The sequence below is a fragment of the Cynocephalus volans genome, chromosome 7 (assembly GCF_027409185.1).
Source record: "Cynocephalus volans isolate mCynVol1 chromosome 7, mCynVol1.pri, whole genome shotgun sequence".
NCBI classification, from domain to species: Eukaryota; Metazoa; Chordata; class Mammalia; order Dermoptera; family Cynocephalidae; genus Cynocephalus; species Cynocephalus volans.
This window is the reverse complement of record NC_084466.1, coordinates 32,789,761-32,814,536: the sequence shown is the minus strand read 5'-3', so window position 1 is coordinate 32,814,536 and position 24,776 is coordinate 32,789,761. Positions and strand designations below refer to the sequence as shown.

The 24,776-nt window shown below is 37.0% G+C and overlaps 1 protein-coding gene across 1 annotated transcript in view; it reads left to right on the top strand.

Moving 5' to 3' along the window:
• The window catches only part of NDFIP2 (Nedd4 family interacting protein 2), a 65,912-nt gene that overhangs the window by 19,871 nt on the left and 21,265 nt on the right, over positions 1–24,776 (top strand). Inside the window, exon 3 of the mRNA XM_063101524.1 lies at positions 20,326–20,491. Coding sequence (XP_062957594.1) covers positions 20,326–20,491 — 166 coding nt within the window. The remainder of the gene's footprint in view (positions 1–20,325; positions 20,492–24,776) is intronic.

The window sequence follows — 24,776 nt, the reverse complement described above, 5'->3', positions numbered from 1 at the left end:
TCCATCAATTGCACTTTTTGTATTTACCCAAGGGAGTTGAAAGCCTATGATCTACACAGAAACATACAGGTGCATGTTTATAGCAGTTTTATTCATAATTGCTAAAAGTGTGAAGCAACCAAGATATCTTTCAGTAGGTGAATGGATAAATAAACTGTGGTACATCAAGATATTAGGATATTATTCAGAACTAGAAAGAAGTGAATGAAGCCATGACATGGAGGAAATGTAAATGCATGTTACTAAGCAAAAGAAGCCAGTCTGAGAAGGCTTTGTACTGTGTGATTTCAGCTATATGATATTTAGCAAAAGCAAAACTATGGAGACAGTTTAAAAAAAAATCAGGGTTGCCAGGTGTTTGGAGGATAGGGAGAGATGAATAGATGGGACAAAGAGGATTCTTAGGGTAGTGAAAATAACTCTGTATGATATAATGGTGGATACATGTTGTTATACATTTGTCAAAACCCATAGAATGTACAACACCAAGAGTAAACCCTAATGTAAACTATGTTTAAAAAGATATGATATGGTAGCACTCTTTACAATAGCTAAGAGTTGGAACCAGCCCAAATGTCCATCATCAGATGAGTGGATATGGAAAATGTGGTACATCTACACAATGGGATACTACTCAGGTATTTGCAAAGACATGGATGGACCTAGAGAGAATTATATTAAGTGAAACAAGTCAGACACAGAAAGAGAAATATCACACGTTCTCACTTATTTGTGGGAGCTAAAAATAAATAAATACACACACACCAAAAAAAACGGGGCGGGGGGGAAGAAGACATTAACAATTACAGTTCCTTGAAGTTGATACGACAAGCATACAGAAAGGACATTGGTGGAGAGGGAGGAGGGGGGGAGGTTTCGGTAATGGGCCACAATAATCAACCACATTGTATTTTGACAAAATAAAATAAAATATATAAAAAAAATTGAATATGCTCATAATAAAAATAAAAATTAAATAAATAAAGTGAATTAAAATAAAAAGATATGATATGGTAAATTAGTATAGGGGTACATGATTGCTAACTTTAAAGCGAACGAGAGAGAATCAAAGACTGAGTGAGTGATAGTGTGTGTGTATGTGTGTGTCTTCTGACATTCTGAAGTTATTCAGATTATGCGTTTAGATTTAGCAGCCAACTTTTGAGAATTTTTGCTTTGGTGTAACACTTTGATGGATAAATCTTTAAACTATTGTCTGCAGTAGTGTCTTGGCATTTGCTGTGCTTATAGGATAAATCATCATCTTAAGTAATCGACATTGCTGTATTTAGTTTTGCTTGAGGATTCTGTTCTTAGCTTCTCTGTGTTTGTTGAGGGAAGAATGAAACTTTTTGTGAAGCAAGTTGCTGTGTCAGGCCTGGCCCTTACTTGTCTTAGCTGCTTGGTTTACCTGTGATATAATATGCTAACTTTTATTTTCCTTTATTCCCCTCACTGCAGTCATACTGTGTTGTGGCCTTGCCTTAGAGCTCCTAGTTGTTAGAAGCTGAAGTTCTAGGGATTGATGAATGGATTTGTACCTATTTCCGCACCCAGTATTGTACCTGGAACATATTAGGCATTGAGTAAATGTTGGTTAAATGACTGATTGACTGACTGAATGAAAACACATAAATTACAGAATGAAATTGATGCTCAGAAAGGTTAATGACACAGTCAAGGTTATCCAACTAGTAGGTGGTAGATTCATATCTTTAACTTAAATCTCCTGGCATCAGATTATGTTCTTTTCTAGTTTATTCATTTAGCAAGTACCTAATCTTCTAAGAGAACATGAATCAAATAAAGCAGTATATCATGCTAATTTTGAAAATGACAAATAAATGCCTGTAAGAGTAACTTTAATAGTATTACGTGGTGTTAGTTGATTTGATGCCCTTGCAAATGAAACTAAACCAAATCAATTACACACTGGCTTCAGTCCAGTCCCTGTGTCAGAGACAGAATCAGCAACTCTGGATTCAGTTTTAGCTAAGACTCTTTAAAGTTGGCAGAGGAAAATAAGGATCCCAACAAAATAAACTGAATGAATGTTCAAAGGGAGGAGAAAAATTAGAAGGGAATTGCTCCCTGGAAGCTAAAGAAAAACTAATTAGAAATGTAGTCAAGTGTGTTGAATGTATTAAAGATTTAGGAAGGATGAAGACTGAAAATTGGCTTTTGGCTTAACAAATAGAAGGTCATCATTCTTAGTAAGTAATGTTTGAGTGAAAGCCAGATGATGGATTAGGAAAGAAATGAGAATTAGGAGTACAGAGAATGGGAATAGATGTCTTTTTTTTTTTTTTTTCTTTTTTTTCTTTTCAGGGTGTTTTCATTGAAGGAAAGAAGGGAGAGATAGGAATAGTTGAAAAAGCAGTAGAAAAGCATTTTTAACTGGGGGCAGTTTATTTTAAAGTATGGTGTGAATAGAATTATATACGTGGGTAGAGAGAAAGAAGTCAGTGTTGAAAACGAAGGAGAGAAGAAAAAGTAATCCTTTGGGAGTCAGGATTTTCTCTGTACAGTTGTCTGGCATTTGGAGGCGAAGAATGTAAGTTAAGACGGATGCCATAATTCTAAGTTTAGATCTTCAGGGGAGAGAATTCAAAGGAATTTTTGCTTGAAAGCTTATTTTCTTCTGTGTGAAGTAGGAAGCAACCATTTTGATTGTGAGTTATGGTTGAAGTGGGGAAAGTAGAATGGTTGAATTGAAACACTCCATGGTGATGACTAATTCTGATGGCCCTCTTGGGAGTGGAAACTAAATTCGTAGTGGTACCAGTCTACACAGTTGTGTGATTTGTTTTCCTCTGTCCACCAGAAGGCAGTTATCCCAGATTGGGTCTTGATGGGGTAGATGTGGCCAGAGTAAGAGGACTAGGGAATGGAGGGTGCTATTGAGTGTCATCATGCAAGTTTTAAATTTCATAGTCCGGGTTACATAGAATAGAAGTAAAACCAGGTGGCACTGAATGGAGAGCCAAAGAATAAACTCAGTGAAAGTAAGGGAGTGAGAAAGGTAAAGTCCAGGAGGTTGTGATCTGGAACCAAGATGTGTAAATTTAATGTTTTTGAGGAGAAGCAGTTTTATATGATGACCAGGTCAGGGAATCTACCAGGGGAGTGTAGAACTGAGGTAGTTACTGGACCACTCAACTCCAGATATCATTACTTACTATTTTGTAGATGAGGTGTTAAGATGGTTTAGCTGTCTTTTATTACAGTAGATTTAAAGCTGAGGGGATAATGCTGGCGGTGGGGAGCCTGGCTTGTAAGTCTTTCTTACTCACTGGAAATGATTTGGATGCTTGTAAATAGTACTAATAAGAACAGGGTAAGAGAAGGTCTAGCAGGCTGTATGGATAGTGTGAACTTTAAGAGAGGCTCTTGATCTGGAATTGACAATATCCAAGACAATTTTTCTTGCCTTATAGAAGGATGGGAACATTAACATACTTATTTGAGGAGATTTGGGGGGAAGTAGTGTCATCCAGGGAAGTTGGATTTTGATTAAATGTGGAGAGATCATTTTGTAAAGTGAAAGTGTAGAGGAGTTGATTATAAAGGGTTTCTAGAGATAGAACGGAAATTGTTAGAAGCTGAATTGTAGAGTTTTAGATTAATGTATTTGTTTTTATATGATATATTGTTTTTTCTTATCATATAGCATTTTGGGTTTTTTTAAACTTTTTTAAAAAATAACTTTAGACTTTCAATAAACTATGGTAAGAATACTACATAGAGCTCCTGTGTACCATTTACTCACTTTCCCCAAATGATGGTAACATTTTACCACACTTGCTTTGTAATACTCTCTTTGTATTTATGTATATACACACATGCACATATTCTTTTTCTGAAACATTTGAATGTAAATGGAAGAGATAATGTCCCTTTACATCTAAATATTCCAATGTGTATTTCCTAAAAATAAAGGCATCTTTTATATAAGTACAGTGCAGATATCAAAAGCCATAACATTGATAAAATACTATAATCTGTAAATACATTTAACCAGTTTTCCCACTAATGTCTTATAGCAGAAGAAAAAGGCATTTTTTTGAATTGAAAATCTGATCTATGATTTAACATTGTGCTTAGTTATCGAGTCTCAATCTTTATCAAGAGCAGTTCTCTAATCTTTTTTTTTTTTTTTTTTGTCTTTCATGATATCAATGTTTTGAAAAGACTCAGGTCAGTTACTTTGTAGTATACCCCACAAATGTCCTGTTTTTTTTTGTACTTTTACCCACTGGTTTTAGAGTTCATTGGTTATTCTTGCCTGAAATAGTTAGAACTGTGGTGGTTGTCAAATCGTGATTTCCTAATTTTATCATTTATTCCCTACATTTATTCAGTAGAATTCTGTAAAGAAAAGCTTTCCCTTGCTCCCAATTTATTTATGTCAGTGTGAATTCATGGTGATACTGTCATTTATTTTGAAGATCGGATTATCCCAGATTTGACCAGCTGGAGCCTCTTCTATCTGCTCCTGTGTCCTTGTAACATATCCCTATCATTGTTGTACTATCTTCTATATAGCCTTTAGATACTGTGAAAGTGTCTGATTTCTAGAGTTTAATTTGGATTGAAGAAGCACTGTTTGCCCTTACATAAATACAGGGCAACAGTGGAAGAAAACTGAACAACAGAACAGTTACTGTCATAGTAGTTTACTGCTACTGTGCTGGGTGCTTAATGAACTTTTTTTCATAGAGTTGTTTGTGGAAAGTTTGTTAGACTTCTTTATCAGCTGAGTTGTTGAATAAAGCAGTTGGAACATTGGTGGCATGTTGTTCACAATGTTAGTTTGCCAACTACAGTTGTAGTTCTAAAGAATAGATAGTATGAGGGTACTTCAAAAAGTTCATGGATAGATTCTTTTTCCATGAGTTTTTTGAAGTACCCTCATATTATGTGAAAACAGAATGCCCTTTTAGATTATATAGACAAATATATAACATGGTTAATAACTAGTTATGGCAAAAGGGCACTATGAGGAAAAATCTTTTTATAGGTAGGAAAGACACAAAAAGTCCTTATGAAGCATTTTTACCTCTAAACTAGTTTTCATAAGAAAATCGTCACAGTAAAATGGATACATGCTACTTTAAGCATTAGTACTGTTAAATGATTGATGTAAATAACAAACATAATCATATCTGGGTTTATGTACCTGACTTTTCTTGTGAAGACAATAATAACTATAAAAGGTTATTGAATGAATATAGTCTGTGATAATTTTGTTTTGTGTCGTTGAGAAATTTTACAAGTATGAGTTTTCTAACTTATAGAAACTTACTTTAAGCACAGATGGAAATCTTTTTATCATGTTACATTCTGTCCTACATTAAAAACAAAAGAACGTTTCTTACTTTCATCCCTATTCTGCAGAACTGGGAAAAAATACAAAAAAGTCAAAAAAAGAAAAGAAAAACAACTTGTAAGTAACCATGCTACCTATTTTGCCTATTATTAACAGTCATTTTGAAACTGTTAACATTTTGTCTTATTTAAAATTGGAATGATATGATTCACACACACACACACACACACACACACACACACAATTTTGTTACTCCTTTAACACCTTGCTATGAGCATTTCCTTGTGCCATCAAATATTCTTCCAAAACATCATTTTAAATGACAGTATAATATCCCATTATATTGACACAGTGTGCTTAACTCTTCTATTTTGGATGGGTGGGTTTTCTTTTCAGTTTTATGTTATTATAACATTATGAACAGCTTTATAAAGAAGTCTTGTTTTAAGTTTCTGACTAGTTCCTTAGGATAGTCTTAAAATGGGAATTATTAAGCTGAAGTGTGTGTATTTTTGTAATGACCTTTATATAAAAGTGATATATACTTATTTTAAAAAATACAGGCAGTATGAAAACAAAGAAGTAAGCAATTTAAGCACCCACATCTTATCAACCAGAAATAAGATATGTGTTGGGAAAATGGAACAATTTGGTCAGGCTCCCCTCGCAGCCAGTTCAGGGTTGTTCTGTAAACATTGTGTGTGGGTGAAGTAAGTGTGCCTGCACAGCAGCGCTGCTTTGGCTGGTGTTTTACTGTCTCAGGCGCCCACCCTGCGCAGCCATGTTTTTCCAGACCTGCAGCTTCCAAGGACCGTGTCACTGGTTACCTAGCACATAGATCTGCGTGAAGGGGTCTGGTGACCCAGCCTGGTGTGGAGGGGTCTGGTGACCCAGCCTGGCATGTGAAGGGTTTGTGACCCAGTCTGTGAATGGGCTTGAGGGGTCTGGGAGCTCCAGACCCAGCCCTAGCTCAACCATCGGCCCAGTTGGTGCAGGATTACTGGCAGGTAAAAGAGCTGTGACAATGAGCGTGGTCGCCTAGCTTTACAGTTGGTGTCACAAACAGGATTAAGAGCTAGACAATTGGTGCTGTCAGTAGGATACATGACAACAGCCTTAGCCTAGCAGTAGCCCTTGTCATAGCCAGACAAATTGGTGTAGTCAGCAGGACCACACCAGACAAATTGGCGTAGTTGGGCAGGATTATGCCACACAAATGCCAAACATAGCCTGCGTCAGGACTCTGAGCAGGTACAGGAGCTGAAAGCCCTTGGAAGAAGGAGGAAATGTGGCTATTTGTGAATATGCTGTGCCCTATGGCCACCTTTCTGTTAACTGGGACCTGGTTGCTGCACACTGTACTGCAAGGCAGCATAGACCAGGTACTATGGCAGAAAACCCCTAGGGAGGGGGAAGAAATGTGGCTGTCTTTGAGCATGTGTTGCCCGGTGGCCACTTTTCTGCTGACCGGAGCGTGGCTTTTGCTCACTCTGCTGCCAACTGATCAAGCGCTGAAGAAGAAAGCAGAGTTGTTGGAAGCATGGACAGTTATCCTGGAGGATGATGTGCAGTGACTGGAAGATATGAGGCAAAAAGCAGAGTCATTGGAAGCATGGATAAATGTCCTGGAAGACAACATGCAGCGACTGACCACTCCAGCCCCTCACAGCAGAGAAGACGACCAACCCAATGGTGAGTTGGGGAAAACCGTGCATCTCCAGGCACGACCTGTTGTGCATGAGAATTTGAGGCACGAGCAGCCTATGGGACCGGATGGACAACCGGTGGGCGATCCACAGGTGACTCAGTTCACCACGTATGTCCCGTATACCTAGGTTGAACTGGTTAACTTGGGGAGACAGTTCAGGCAGAAACATGGGAAGACCCTGCTTCTTGGCTGTTACGGCTATGGGACCTAGGGGTGGATAGTGTGGTATGCTTTGGTGAGGAGGTGGAGAAATTGGCCTCCATTACCATGCACCCATCCCTGAGGCAGTGGCTGAAGAATAGTCACAGGTATGCACAAGGGTGAGGTAATCACTCTTTGATGGACTGGGTGAATGCAGCTGCCCGAACCGTGTGGGCAAATCCTGGAGAACTGCCCAAGATTGTTAGTAAATGGCAAACATATGCTGAATTGGCCCAAATAATTCAGGAGCTGGGGATGTGGCAGTCCATGTTTAATGTGAACACTTGTGGCCTGGACGATGAAAACTTTACAGGCAGCATGAGAGACATAGTGCTGCAAAATGCCCCGTCAACGTCCTTTGGGTCACTGATAGCCATACTGGCCCCATACATTGGTCGTCTTATCCATGAGGTAATGACCGTGATAGCGGGCTTGGGTGAAGTAGAGGATAGAAGACAAGCAAAAGGGGTCTGGAAGGTGGCTAAGACCAAACGTCCAAGGAATGCTCAGGATTTTATCCCAAAGGGACCAAGCAAGACTAGCTGTAAGCAGATGTGGCTTGACTTGCTTGCAGCAGGGGTTGATAAAAAGAAAACTGACTGGCAGCCAAATGCAGTTCTGTTTACCTTGTGGCAGCAATTGTGCCCTGAACAGCATTTCACCAAACGTTGGGAAACAGGTAGCAAGGTACGCTCAGTGGATTTAGAGGACTTTTTGGTTGCTCCCAAGGAGGCGGATGAACTGTTCCATTCTGATTAGAGAGCAGGCCAAGGTACTCGTCTTTTGGGGGCAGGTGAGGACCGGAGACCTCATGTTGAATTGGCAATATATTGGTTGAGGACGAATGTGCAGCGTGTTTTGGCATTGGTGGATACAGGTGCAGAATGTACCTTGATATATGGCAATCCAGATAGGTTTCCAGGGGCTACAGTTCGTATAGATGGCTATGGAGGACATACTACTGAGGTAAAAGCTGTGTCATTGCCATTGGGCATAGGAAGATTACCTCTTTGTGTATATATGGTATATGTATCTCCTGTAGCGGAATACATCTTGGGTGTGGATGTACTTTACGGTTTGCACCTGTAAACAACAGTTGGAGAGTTTTGGCTGTGAGTAAGAACAGTAAAGCCTGTGTTACGAAGATATGCTAAACATGACCCACAGGTGTTACCCAAGCCAAGATGTGTAGTTAATGTAAAGCAGTATTGCCTCCCAGGAGGACATGCAGAGATAAGTGCCACTGCATTGGAATTAGAGAAAGCTGGCATTATTTGTCTGGCCCAGAACCCATTTAATGCTCCAGTATGGCCAGTGAAAAAGCCTGATGGTACCTGGAGAATGACTAGATTATTGAGAACTGAACAAAGTAGTGCCTCCTTTGCATGCTGCTGTGCCTTCAGTTCATGACTTGATGGATCAGCTGACAACTCAGCTGGGGACTTATCATTATGTGTATTGGACTTTGCAAATGCTTTTTTCTCCATTCTGGTCTTGGCTGATAGCCAAGATCAGTTCACCTTCACTGGGAAGGAAGACAGTGGACCTTTCAAGTATTGCCCCAAAGTTATCTGCATAGCCCAATCATCTGTCATGGTTTAGTGACTGGGGCCCTAACCAAGTGGGCTAGGCCCAGCATGGTTACAGTGTTTTACTACATTGATGATGTGCTACTAACCTCTGACTCTCTTGCAGATTTAACCCAGTCAGCTCCAATACTGCTAAGTCATTTGGAACAATGTGGGTGGGCCATGAACACAGCCAAAGTGCAAGGACCTGGGCTGTAGTCAGATTCCTGGGAGTGGTCTGTTCGGGTAAGAAGAGAGTCATCCCAGAAGCTATTATAGATAAGATACAGACATACCCTAGATTGACAACAGTAGCTCAGCTACAGACATATTTGGGTCTTTTGGTTTATTGGAGAGCTTTTGTACCCCATATGGCCCAAATGGCATGCCCACTATGTGCATTGACAAAGAAAGGAGCCCTCTGGGATTGAACTGAGAAAGTAGAACAAGCTTATTGGGATACCAAAAGGGCAATACAGCAATTACAAGCTTTACAGGTGGCCGACCCCACTAAGCCGTTTGAGTTAGACATACATATAACCCAGGAGGGGTTAGGATGAGGCTTGTGGCAGAGACAAGACCGATTCTGCACACCTGTAGGATTCTGGTCTCAGCTCTGGAAGGGTGCTGAAGTGCACTACACCCTAATGGAAAAGCAGTTAGCAGCGGTGTATTCTACCTTGATAGCCACTGAAGCTATCACAGAAACTGCCAAAGTCATAGTAAGGACGACATACCCCATAATAGGTTGGCTGCGCACGTGGGCAACCAACTTTAAAACAGGTGTAGCTCAGACTCCCACTTTGTCTAAATGTGGAGCATACATACAACAAAGGAGCACTGTGTTGAATCCTCTGTCCAAAGAGTTGCAAACTGTGCTAGGCCCAGAAGAGGTTGTGGAAGAAACTTTGACACAATCATTACCCTTGGAGGTGGAGGCTACACCTTTCCATGAGGGACAGGGACCTATCACAGAGCAAGCTTGGTATACAGATGGCTCTAGCATGGGACCTTCAGTATCGTGGGCAGTGGTTGCTGTTCAGCCCTTAACAGATACCACGTGGTATGAAAATGGTACAGGGAAAGCAGTCAATGGGCTGAATTGAGAGCAGTATGGATGGTGATAAAGAATGAGCCTGGGTCTTTAACCGTCTGTGCTGATAGCTGGGCTGTGTTCAAAGGTTTAACCCTTTGGATCTCTACTTGGAAGTATCAATGGTGGATAGAAGGCCACTGGGACAAGCCATGTGGCAAGAGTTATAGGAATTGGGGCATGAGAAAGAAGTAACTCTTTTCCGTGTCACAGGACACTTCCCCTTAGCAAGTCCAGGAAATGATGAAGCTGATGCCTTGGCTAAGGTAAGATGGCTGGAGAAAGCCCCAGCTGCTGATGTAGCCCAGTGGTTACATCGATGAATGCAGCATGCTGGCAGTAAAACCATATGGATGGCAGCTCAAAGATGGGCCTTGACTATAAAATGGGAAGATGTAGTGAATGCTTGTCGTGCTTGTCCAGTGTGTGCTCAAGAGAGTCCACACCCCCGGCGGATGCCCCATACAGATGGGCAAATAACTTGAGGAAGGGTGCCCCTGACTCGATGGCAAGTGGACTTTGTCGGACCACTGCCAAGGTTGGAGAATTTCAGGTACATCTTCACAGCTGTTGATACAGCTACTGGTCTTCTGTTTGTATGGCCTTGTAAGGCCTCAGACCAGGTAAACACTCTGAAGGCATTGAATAGCCTTACAGCTATGTATGGTCGGCCTATAGTTATAGAAAGTGATAATGGAACCCACTTTACTGGACATGGGGTTCAGAGGTGGGCCTCCCAGTTGTCCATTCAGTGGAAGTTACATGTGCCATTTCATCCCCAGGTGGGGGGAATGATTGAATGGTACAATAGCCTTTTTAAAAAGGGACTAAGGCTATCTACCCAACCCCCGTCCCTGAAGGGGTGGGCACGGCAATTATGGCCAACAGTCAGAATTCTAAATGAGAGACCCCCACAAGGGCGGACCCTCTTCAGTGGAAGCTCTGTTGAATAGGGCTGCAGCACCTATACAGCTGCCAATCATTATTAAAGATAAGCTTTTGAAGCCAGGGTATGGCAAGAATGGAAATATTCTCTTACTGGCCTCAACCTGTTTGCAACAGGGACAGACAGTCCAATGGGAATGGCCTTGGAGAATAAAATCCCCCCATATATGCTGGGTAGGTTTAATAGGGCCTTGGGGAAAAGGATTGGAGGAGGGCTTTCAAGTTACACCTTGGGTGACAAGTACCTGGCTACCTCGAGTAAAGGCGACATGGCCTGGAACAGATGAATGCTCTATTCTAAAGGGCACATTTGTATTATCATTATGGCCAATTATGAGTTCCCCTATACTGTTACATGTAGAACCTACAGATCCAACAGTGTTAGCAGGTAAAGTATGGTATCATAAGCCAGGTAAGATACCTACTCCTGCCACCATCCTTTCTCAGGATGGCAAAGTGGCATGTATCTTACCAGAGGGGCGAGAACTTCTATTGGTATCAATAACTCTTCCAACTTTTTGCCCATAGAGTTGCGTGATCATGTTGGCCTGCTGAATATGCATTGAACTTCCCATCAGTGTGACTGCAGGATTTGCATGGAGGATCACACCAATGGTGTCTACTAACTGGACATATGCGGCTGACAGTTAAAAGCACAGAACTGCAAGCCTTAAGGCATATTGAACGGACAATAGGTTATGTAAATATAAGGGTCATTTATCCTTGCTAAGGGAACATTGTGGAAGATTCTGAATGCATACATTGTATGGTGAGGGACACTGAAGGGGTGGATTGTTGAGAAAATGGAACAATTTGGTCAGGCTCCCTTCACCCTGGAGCCTTTTGAGGGCAGTTCTGTAAACATAGTGTGGGTAGAGTGAGTGCACCCACATGGCGCCACTTTGTCTGGTGTTTTACTACCTGGGGCACCCTCCCTGTGCGGCCATGTTTTCCCAGACCTGCAGCTTCCAAGGACTGTGTGGCCGGTTACCTAGCTCATAGACCTGCGTGAAGGAGTATGGTGACCAGCCTGGCGTGTGAAGGGTTTGTGACCCAGTCTGTGAATGGGCTTGAGGGTTCTGGGAGCTCCAGACCCAGACCTAGCTCAACCATCGGCCCAGTCGGTGCAGGATTACCAGCAGGTAAAAGAGCCACGACAACTAGTGTGGTCACCTAGCTTTACAGTTGACGTCATGAGCAGGATTAAGAGCTAGACAATTGGCGCTGTGAGTAGGATATGCAATATCAGCCTTAGCCTTGCAGTAGCCCTTGTCGTAGCCAGACAATGTGTTACTAGGAATTCAAAAAAAATTTTATCAATAATTTATATTTCTTCTGTGTGTTGTTTCATGCGTTTTGTCCAATAAAATTTGTTTAATAGTGTACTTTTTGTTTTGATGAGTATATGAACATTTGTTATTGTACTTTGCTGTAGGTAACTGGTGCGTTATCCATCAATTAGTAAAGAGTGTGAGGCAGTTTATCCCTAATCTAGTGATGTTAGCCTACTCTTTGATTTTGTGGTGGGAAAGGATGAGCTCTTTGTGATTTTTTTTGACTCTTACTGTTGGCTGTCTTGTGTAGCTGCAGTAATCATGGACATCTCTAAAGTAGTTATTGTGAAGACTTGGGTGATGTGGCATTGTAATTTACATTCTTGTTTAGAATACATATTTAGTGTGACGTGGTTTTTGGAAAACATAGTTTAATTTAGTAAACTTTTGGGGGCATATAGTTGCATAAGTTATGGTGACTGCCTCACAACAGTTAACTGATTCAGTATTTCAAGTTTCTACTATGTGTAAAACTCAGAAATCTGCTAGTTGTGAGACTTAATCTGAGATGATCAGTGCATACTGCATCCATACTTGACTAAGCTCCCAGTTCAGTAAGCGAAGAATTCTGAGAGGTTTAGAGGACTGTGCCACCTCTTTTAGGGGACATCAAGGTGAACAAAGTATACTTCCTAAATTTCAGAAGCTTATGAGCTGATTGGGAAGGCAGAATCATTTTGAAAACTAATTAGAAGGTCCCTAAGACCCCAGGGACTCATAGCAGCACAAACTTGCATCTAGGTGTTTCATGGGTGGAAATGGTAGCAATTTGAATTTTCTGCCTCATGTTTTCTTTTCTTGTGCCTAAATAATTTTGCTTTTTAAAACCTCTTGAATGTTCAGATTCTGATTGCTAAAAAGGGGCTTATTCCGAGTCTGGTGATATCTAGTTTGATATTTTTATTGCTCTTTAATGTCTGAGATCTCAGTTCTTTATTATGGAGTATATTTTTTAGGCAACTTTATTGTTTAAACTTTAACAGCTACCACATTTGCTGATTTATTTTTGGTACATGCAAATCAGAAACTTTCTGGAGAATCTGTCAAAATGTTCTTATTTATTTTGATTATGGAAACAGAGAAGGAATAAAACCTTTTATTACAAATTGCCATTATCATTACATTTTCAATGCCTATGTTGGGTAAAATGCCAGTATGAGCTTGTAAAAATCAGAACATTGGAATATTTTGAAAAGTCAGGGTTCAAACAATTTCATAAATTCAAACATTATTATGTAAAATTTCTTCTGCTTTTTAAAAATGTGTGTGGCAGCTTCTCCATCTGGGTTTCTAAATTATGGTCCCACAGCCACTTGAGGGAAATCTTAAAAACTAGAAATGCTCTATATTGCCATTTCTAATAAGACATAATGTAGTGGAAGGCAGCTTTGTCTTGGAATTAGTCAGCCCTGTTAATTTACACAAATACTAAAAAGTGCCGTCGTGTTGAGGAAGGGAGTGGGGTGTGAGGGGAGGCTTATCACTCTTGCAACTTTCCTTTTCTAGTCATCACTTCTCTCCCGACCAGTTTTGGGTACCCTCTAGTTGGATCATCTTAAGTCATCTTATCACCCACTTTTGACCCAGGTACCCTGCCTGGGAGGAGGGCCATGCTGGTTGGGAATCAGTTGCTGTGCCAAAGGAGTCACGTGAGTGCTGTAGATAGGGGCTAATCCTGGAGTGGGATGGATTAATTTCCACCCAAATTAATGTAGATTTATAATGAAAGAGGGACAGAAAGAATATCTGCCCTAATTGCTTGAGACCACAGCATAGTCACTAGTAAATATATTTCCAAAATCTCCTTGCATTGACGAAATTAGGGCATTGTATCAAGGAGAGACACAAGCCCAAATTAGTGGCCACACTTCAAAAAATGCCATGTTTTAAAACTAAACTTAAAATATGTCATAGCTAATACCTACTTTGGTATAAAACTGCAAAAAGTGAAGCTGAACATTCTCCCACGATGAAAAATGTAGACATTTTTGACTCACACTATGGTCTTTTCATGCTAAATTGATGTGAACTATATTGGTGGATTATCAGGAGACTTTGAGGTAAGTGGAGGCCATCAGGGAGCAGTGCCATGGAAGACAGACAATCCTTTTTTTTTTTTTTTGGCAGCTGGCTGGTATGGGGATCCGAACCTGTGACCTTGGTGTTATAAGGCCATGCTCTAACCAGCTGAGCTAAATCAGCCAGCCCCGACAGACAATCTTAGATGGAAGAAAGTATCAGAAGGTGCCAGCCCAGCTTCTTTTCTGTTTTTTCTTTTTTCTTTCATTCTTCTTCTCCTTCCTCCCTTTCTCTCCCTTCCTCCCTTTCTTCCTACTTAAGGACTAGGCAACCAGCAAGCTGTTAATAATCTGTGTTAAGATCATATTGACCTATTGATAAAAAGGCATAATTGCAAGTAAGATCTGAGGAGCTTAGTAGAATTTTGAAGAGTATCTTTTTTGTTGATATTTTATAACATTTTAAGAAGCATAGGTCATTTAATTAAAGGACTATTAACACAACTAATGAACGTGCCATATAGAGCAAGTTCTATTCAAGAAGGGACTCTTAAGGTCTAGTATATTTATGTTTTAGCATCTGAAAAGTAATTTAACCAGAAGTTTAATTCTCTTTAATAGAAATTTATATTTGGCTTCTTTGTTCCTTGGAAGTCTTTGAGATGTAAATATATCCAACCTCCTCTTCTTTAATTTACTAAGGAAAGTAATAACTAGCTGGCTGTTAGAGACTTCAAAGTACTTGGGTTAGCAAGATTATTCTCTCAAAGCTTTAGATCCTATACTATTGTGACTGGTGACCTATATCTCATTTTCTTTTAATTTTAACTGAGGCTGAATCAGAGTACTTGTAGGGACTTACTTGTATTTTCACAGTGTCAACAAGATAGACATAACCTCTGCTTTTGTAGAGCTGGGAAAACAGATTGTAGATAAATGATTACATAAATAAAATTGCTATTGTGATAAGTGCTCTGAAGAACAGGGTTAAGGTTAAACTTTTATCAAAGTCCTAATCTACTTTTGGGAGACAAGACAGGCTTTTCTGAAAACTTGGTTTTAAACTGAAATCTGAATAATATGTAGAATTAGCTAGGTAGTAAGGGATGGGAGGAAAAGAATTCAACATATGTAGACCCAGAGCCCTTTTTCATATATGATTATGTTTAATATCTTTTAAAGAAATGGATTGATGAATGGATACACAGGTCTGGAGCTCACAAAACAGTCTAGTCTGGCAATATAAATTTGGTTTTATATTCTTTAATCACTTCATTGCCCCATTAATTATCCCTCTCCTTACATTTTCCTGAAAAGACAGATACTATTTCTGATTTGTGTTCATCAAATTTATTTTTTGTTTCATTACAAATCCAGATTGTGTAATTTTCAACAGAAAATTACATATACGTAAACCTAAGGGAGCTATTGTAATAATGTTATATCCTATTTTATGTTGAAGAAAGCTTTTTATCATAGATTATAGGGTGTATCTTAACATTTTTGCTTCTGAGACATGCCAAACCAGAAATTAGAGGTTTCATTTTATTGCATTTTGGTTCTACTTATTAAAAATTAAAAATTATGTGTTAACTTACGTTCTGGGCGAAAAATTCAAATAGAGAACGGTAGAGTCTCTCTCCCACTTACAGCTGTTTCTTTTGTATCCTTCCAGAAATTTTGATGGCTCACATATCTTACATCAGTAATATCTCTTATTATTTTTAAAAGCCAATTACAGTGTATATACCCTTCTACAACTTTTCACTTGACGTATCATGAGCAGACAACAGTAGTTTTAAATGAAACAGAAACCCCTGTTTATTCAAGACAACTTAGCTGTGTCATGATGAAAATATCTGATGATAATTGGTTTTAAACAGTTGTTACACAAACTTGTTAAGGTGATAGAGCATCTGGAGCTCATGGTGCTCTTTGTGGAGCACCATGAGATACTGATATGTTCTGTCCTATTAACAAGAAATGTGTTTACTAACAGAAAATATGCCTGTATTGTATTATGAAATATAAAACCACACCAAACTTCAGTGTTTGTTCAAAATAAGAAGTTGAAAATTAGGCCTGATTTGCTGACTTACAGTTTTTTTCATTAATATTTATTTACTGCTTATATATGTTTCGTAATTGTGCATATTTTTGCTTTGTCATGTGCTAGCTCCCACTAGCAGATAGTGCCTAGAGACAGCAAAGTTTTAGTGGGAAAAATATTTGGAAAAGAAGCATAAATTTTAAGAAAATTCTATGAATTTGCTTAATGGGGTATGTGTATGAGAAAGACTGCTGTTAATTCAGTTTTATTGGTAGAAAATCTAGCTCCGTTTGCCCAGCAACACTGTTTAGTTGGAACTTCTCTTCTGAGCTGTTGGTTTAGAACTTTTGAACTATCTGCAGAGATCTCTTAGCATCTGCTGTGATAACCTAATCCCTAGGAGCACAGATAAGGTAGCTCACTTTCCTCTTGGGTCACTTAGATCAGTAGCTTGACTCTACCATTTGATTTTATTGCAACCCTAATCTGTTTTCTTCTCTAAATCAGGTGTTAAATAAGATGGCATAGAGTGATAGAGACTACTATAGGTTTTTATTAGCGTCATAGTATCTTAGGGTTAGAAGAAGCCTTGTCATCTACTCTAATATCCTGCTGAGGACAGGAGTTCCATTATATGTAGATTGACCATTCACTTTATCAAATTGGAACATTTTGGGGAAAGAAAGGGGTGAGAAAAATGCTAAACTGGGTGGGACTCTGGAACAACAGGTATAAAGTATAAGTGTCCTGGGAAAAACAGGTATGTGGTCATCCCAGTTATATCACAGCCTTGCCAGATCATCATTCAAACTCTTCTTGAAAATATTTGTTGACTCACAAAAAGACTAGTGGCATGGGTAGCTCTAATAATGAAAAGTCTTTTTATTGAGCTAAAATTTATCTCATTGCAACTACTAACTCTTATTTCTAGTTCTGCCCTCTGATACTAAATATAGTCATGATATGGTAGTATACAAAATACATTAGCTCTTTAAATAGCTTGTTATTTTACAAGTTTAAAAATGGTTAAATTTTTTCTTTTAACAAAATCTTGCAGTTCTTCCCCTATAGTTCCAACCCATGCCAAATTAAAACAGAAAAGAATAGAAAATAAATGAGAAGACAAATGGGGGGAAAAAAAGCCATACTGCTGGCCAGTCCACTAGGCCCTGATGCAGGGCACTGCTGCTGAGCAACACTTGATAGCACATCTATACATTCTCATCTTGGTACTTTGAGAAAACATTCAGTGAGGTCTCTGTCTTCTCAGAAATGAAGCTTCCAGTTACTACATTAATATTTTATCACCTTAAGATAGAATGAAGGACTATACTATAGGAGATAAGACAAAGTAAAAGAAGCAATAGTTTATACACAGGAAGGACTTCTACCTAGGTAGAGTTAATCATAATGCTTACAGTTTTCTTATTAAAAACACTCAGTATACATCTATAAAGACTAGCTACAGATATTTTTAAGACAGTTCCCTTGTCATCTTTTTTCCCTTCAGGCAAAAAATTTGTAGTTTTCAGTATTCATTTGGGAAATGATTCCCAAATGGCATTGTCTAATCTGATAAACATGTAGTTTGATTTAACTCTTGTGTGGATTTATTTAAAATGCAATCCAAGAAGGTTAAATAAAGGCTTAACAAAGAAGTCAGAATTACAATGGTGCATTTAAATAAATTGGAATTATATGCTACAGTGTGTAGAGGTTGTTGACTGAGTTATTGGGTTTTGTTGTTGACGTGTAGCAAATGTTCACTGTATGTTATAATCTTGTAAAAATAAAATTGTAGGGTTAGGTAGGATAGTTGAAATAAATTATGGTATGTTTTATAGGTTCCGAAGGTTTACTTTGGAGATCATCTGGAAAAAGTGTCTGTAGTTATTCTTTTCATTGTAGTTATGTGAGTAAATTTTGACAGGTTTTAAAAATGAGTTGGTCATTCTGGGGAGCAAGATTATGTTTTTGATGTGTTAAGGAGTGAATGTTTCATGAGAGGACCTGGAGGAGAGCTGTTTTGTCATATAAGGTTTTTTCGTTAGTCAACTTCATTGTATCTACATTTGCAGCTTTAATAGGAAATGTGTAAAAGTGGTTTTCTTTTCTTGACACCTTCACTATTAATTGTTTCATTGATATTGCCAAGTAAACATCTGTACTTTTATTTGCCTTACCTTGCTCATCTAACATTTTTGCTCTTAAAAGTATGATCAGTTGATGATTAAATGAGAAATTCTCCTGGGTACCATGTAATGACAAAGCATGGAAGATGCTTGGTAATATAGGTGCAAAATGTTGCTAATCAAGAGGGTAGTAATTTAGTGTTTACTCAGAAACATGCTGCAAGTAAATGTCATGGGAAATTCACTTTATGATTATTTGACCTTAGAATTCAATTTCTGTGAATTGATTTTATTATATAAACCTTGGTGCTATGATGTCTGTGGGAAGAGTTGTCTTAGTAACCTGATAAATGATTTCAGGTATGTTTATGACAGTTTTGTTAAAAGTTATAATACATTTATTTACTCACAAAAATGTTCTGCTGATGTGATCACTTACCAAGACAGATGTAAACACCAATGTAGTAAATTGACCTATTTTACTTTTTATATATATTTTTTATTTTTTAGAGGCAAGTAAGTGATTACTTATTGGACTGATAGAGAGCACCACATAATTTCTGTTTTGAATTCATGAAATAAAGTATGCTACATAAAAGGGAAGAAGTGCGAGACTAGTATTTATTAAATGCCTTATGTGTGTTAGTTGTTATGCTGGATGCTTTCCAAATATTATTTTACAACCCTATTAAGATTTGGGGATGCATTCAGAACTTGTAGGTGGACTCTGAGGCACCGAAAATATAAATTTGTCCAAGCTTGAAAGGTAGAACAAGAATTTGCATGCTGTTCTTTCTAAACTCCAAAATCCATGTTTGTTTTGCTACATCACAACACTAATTTGTATGTGTACTAATGTACTAGCTTTGTGACAAAATTTCTTTGGGGGATTATTTTTAACATTGAATTTCTTAAGGTTATAGAAATAAATTAAAATATAAAAATCTAATAAAGTTGAAAACTTGTAGTTTCTTTTCAAATTGAGATTCTAGTTTTAAAAGTATCTTTAAAAATATTTTAATAAGATCTCCTTTCCAAATACACTTAAGGATCAATTATAGCACCTTCAGGATGAATCACTTTTTGTAGTATTGATGCTTTTGGCATGCATCGTATTAATTTGCCTGTGTATAGTTATTGTCCTAAAGATGAGATGACTATTTCAATGGTTATTATAAATGAAGTAAAAGGTTTAATTCCTGACTTTACCCTTCCTAGCTGTTGTGATGTTTGGCGAGTTACTTTGAGTCTCTGTACTTCCAGGGTTGGTTTTTTTTTTTTTCCTTCTTATAATTGGGAGTACTAACAGTCTTAATATCATAGCTTTGTTGTGAGGAATAAATGGATCTAATGATTAAAGATCTTAACATATGATTAGCATTTATTGAACTCTTAATGAATTTGTTGTGATGAAATACATTTTCTAGAATTTTATTTATACATTAAATTATTTTGCATTATAAGTATTTTTTCTTGTACTTAGGAAAACCTACTTAGAGTACTTCACATTTTTAGAATATTTATACATTGTTATTCCATTTTATTAATTTAGTTTCCATTTTCAATTATTGTAGATTCAAGTAGAGTAGAAATGATATTGTGGCTATGTATTTTGGCTTTTCTTTTTAGTATATAGTAATCGATACATGATAGAAACTTAGTATCTACTGCAGGATTATATAAATTTGAATCTATTTTGAATCATACTTTTTTCCTTTATATATTCTTAACAATTTCAACTTCATCTTTATTGTATCAAAATTCTAAACTTTTAAATGACTGATTACACCTTTTAAAAATTTTATTCATCTTTTTAAATACTATTTTACTTAGCGTTTGGCCAAAAATAATTCTTTGCCTGAAATGATCTTTAAAAATTAGGCTAAATTTTAAAAAAAATAATAAGTAGCACTACACTAATGTTTTCTTTTTCCTTTGTTCTCTTAGCTTCACAATGAAGAGGATAATTTAGAGTCATCTGTTATAGAGCAGCCATCCACTTCAAACCCAACACCACAAATTGTGCATACTGCTTCTTCAGCACTAGCACTTGAAACTGACTCCTCTCCTCCACCTTATAGTAGTATTACTGTGGAAGTACCTACAACTTCAGGTATGACACAGCTAGTAATGTTTTCAGTAGTTCATTTTTTTTAACAATATGGTTTTGTGTAATTATCAAGTCTGTTAATAGGCTTCTAAACATATGTACACACATTTTCATACGTGTATATTCATACATACACACAGGCATACATGAAGGTACTTCAAAAATTTCATGGAAAGATTTGTATTATCTTTTAAATGTATTTTTTCATGAACTTTTTGAAGTACCTTTATATAAATGTACAAATATATATATACGTACACACACGTGCATACATAACATACATAGTATGAGTGTATATGTGTACATACTTACATAGTCTGAACAAGGTGTTACTGATGATGAGTGTAAGTGGGAATGTGGTGAGTATATGTGACTGGAGGTGAAGGATGTACGTAGAATTATTCCATATGCATGATAATAATTCTTGAATACAAGGCAGTAATTCCTGCTTGCTACTGTTCATCTATCCATTCAGGTCATTCTAAAGAACTAATCTCATCTTTTTCTCTGGCCACAATTTGTATTTTCTTAGCAATGCTAAATTAGTCATTATGATGACTTTTGTATACCATTATGTATTTGAATACTATTTGATTTGTATGACTGTATGATTTCGTATACTATTATAATTTCTCTAGTATTCTAATAACTTCTAAAAATAAATTCTAAGTTACTTCTCTAAATATTTTATATATTCATTATGAAATATTTATTTTAAAAATCAGTAATTAAAAAACATTTTAACAGAGAAAACCCTTCACTAGAATATTTCATCTTCTGTATTTTTTCTTTTCTGTAATTAACGTAATCTACTTTCTCAAACTCATGCCAGCTTTCTCTGGGTACCATTTTTGCATTTGGAATGTGTAAAAAGACCCAATATTTCTTCCACCAGTTTTTTTTCTTGTACAGTTGCTGGAATCATCTTCTCCGTGAAGATTTTCTTACTCATTAAATGAGTAAGCACTTCCTCCTCTTATATGTATATCATGTTTATTTGATAAATATGCTTGTTTAGTGCCCAGTTTCATGCCCAGTTTTTATATTGATTTCCACCAACTTTGTCTTTGATAAATAAGATTTAACAGCTGGTTTGGTGCTTGTTAAAATGTGCTGTGTGCTAAATTTTCTACAATATTTTACAAGTGTCCAGAATGTAGTATAATGAATTTACTATTCTAGATTTAAAAAAAAAAATGATTTGAGGTAACCTTGAAGAAAGAAAATGAGTTGTTTTTCTGAGGATGTTTATGTCTGAGTAATGGAAGGTGCCAATTTTATGTGTAACTGCTATCACTTTGTTGTGGCTACTGTTGCTGTTGCTGAATAACAAATGACCCCAAATTTAATGGAGTAAAATAGCAATCATTTATTGTTATTATTTCTTATGGTTCTGGGAGTGGGCAAAGCTCAACTTTGCCATTATCTCCTAGGATTTCATGTGATTGCCATCTGATGGTGATTGGGGCTGGAGTCATGTCAATGGCTTTCTTTTTCATATTAGATGGTTGATGCTGGCATCACCTACAACCTCAGCTGGGGCTATTGGCCAGAACACCTGTTATGTGGCCTCTTGTTGTGGCCTAGGCTTCCTCTCTGAATGGTGACTGGGTTCCAAGAACAAGTACTCTGAGAGAGAGCCAGATGGAAGCTATATTACCTATTACAATATTGCCTCAAAATTTACATAGAGTCACTTCTGCCATACTTGTTTTGTTAGAAGTGAGTCAGTAAGTTCAGCTGTCATTCAAGCAGAGAAGAATTAGTGTTCACATCATTTTTTTTTTTTTTTTTTTTGGTAGCTAGGCAATACAGGGATTGAATCATGGACCTTGATGTTATCAGCACTACTCTAGTCTCCACTTCTTGATGAGAAGAGTTTTAAAGAACATGTAGATTAACTTTAAAAACTACCATAACTGCATACTTCCTCTTACCCCTACCACCAAACCTTTTCCTTGTGTAGTCCTCCCATTTCAGTAAATGGCTCCAATAGGCCAGAAACCTTGGAGTTATCTTTTTGGTAACTGATCATAAAGATATATGGCTTTTCTCCATTAATTTTTGATGCAATGAAATAGGTTATTTGTAGATTTCTTTAAGTTAATACATCCCTATATTCTGGAATAAATTGTTTGTCATGTCCTCTTCTAGTCTCTTCTGGATTTAGATTGTTAATGTGTTATTTAGAATTTTTGTAGCTTTATTAAGTGGAATCTATGACTTTAAGCACTGTCTTTGTAGTTTTGGTATTAAGCAACATAAAGTGAATTGAGAAGTGTCTCATTTTTCTGTGATCTGAAATAGTATTGATGATGTAGTATATCATTTTTAAAGGTTAGATAAATTTCAGCTGTAAAAGCAGTTAAGCCTGGTACCTACATGTTCAGTTATTTTTACAGTCTCCTCTGTGACTACCAGTTTTTAAATTTTTTTTTTTTCACCTTGTGCTGAATGGCCATTTATGAAAATAATTGAGCACAAGAACTGAGTAATTCTAGGATTTGGGGTCTCTTAGTGAACAATATTAATATTTTTCTTCAGCTTTGTAATCAGTGTTGTTTTATTTTATTATTTTATTATATTATTTTTTAATTTACCATTTTAACAATTTTATTTTCTTTTTCTATTTATTTTTATTTTTTATTTTTTGGCAGCTGGGCAGTATGGGGATCCAAACCCGTGACCTTGGTGTTACAAGGCTGTGCTCTAACCAACTGAGCTAACCAACCAGCCCCTGTTTTATATTTTAAGTATGGGCTGTGCTGTTTTTCTGCACTCACCATTAGGTCACTATGGCTGGTTTTTAAGATCTGTGCAACATCAATAATAATATGTGACATTTGTATAATGCTTCACAGTTTACAGTCTTGAATACTCTTCTGTTTCATCTCATAATAGCAAGTAATAGCCTTGCTGAGTCAGTTTTATGGATGAGAAAGAGGATCTTCTGAGTGCTTAAGCGATTTGCTTGAGGTCACACGATTTCCAAGAAGAGGATTTGGAGCTGGAATTCCTCAGACTTTGAATCCACTAGTTGAGAACCACTGCCTTAAATTTAGAAAGAAAAATAAATAAAATTAAAAAGCAAAAATTAAAGCCATAGCAATTTAGTTCTCCTTCCCAGCTTTCTTCTATCAGTGATGGAGATTTTTTTTTCTAACTTGAGTGTTAAAACTTAAAAAAAATTTATATACTTGTTTGTTATCATGAGAAAAGATCCCATCTCCTTGGATAATGTGTCCTTATTTTAGTTTTTAAAATTTACAATTTTAATGTTAGTGCCTTAAAATTTATAACCATTGTTTTCACTTAGATTTTGCTTCTACTCTAGTCTCAGAAGTAAAGAGATCTATTAATTTGACTGTGTGTAGTATTTTTACATCCTGATAATAAGTCTTTTCTAAGAATTGATGACCCTTGTGTCTTCTGGTGGATAACATTTAGTATTATGTTGCTATTACCACTTCCTCTTATATTAAAAATGACCTAACCTCAGATTCTTAGCTTTTATTGATAGCATAAACAATTATTTTAAATCCTATATACATGAAAATACAATTGGAAAAGTATTCTAGATTAAAGTGTGTTTTCATGTTGGAAATGCATTAAATTCTGATAAAGATAGAGAACATTATAAACTAATGTAGAAAATATAAACATACTGTAATTAGAATAGAGGAAATTACAAAAGTGATGTCAAACATTGTGGTGTGTACTACTTTTAGAATCTACCTTTTTTTTTTCATGTCAGGAATTCTAGAGTATGCCCAATCAGTTGATTCACCTGTATTGTTTTACTTATACTACTTATGTTAGAAATGTGATAAAGTTTTATTTTTAAAATAAACAGTCTGCATTTACTATGGTAATGTATTTCTGGAGATCATATTGCAGAAATAGTTTAAAAATTCGGGAGGGAGAACTACTTCATGAAAAGAAAATCTAAAGAAATAGGTGGATGTGGGAAAAATGGGAGGAAAAGGGAGAAGAGTGAAAAAGAGTAAAAATTTGTCAATCTTTTAGCAAAGGAAAATATTGAGTTTGTTTAAGAGATTAGGGCAGTTGTTGAAATCAATATGTGTAGAAGAATTCCCCTTAGATGTTATCAGAGTGAAGTATTTGGAGTCAGGAACTCTCTGGGTCTGCCATTTACTGGTTGTTTAGTATTAGGCAAGTCTCTTAACTGTTCTGAAACTCAGAGCTGCTAAAATTAATGTGTATAGGAGTGATATATGAAGTGGTTACTAATGTTTTTTATTATTCTTGGGTTTTTTTTTTTTTTTTT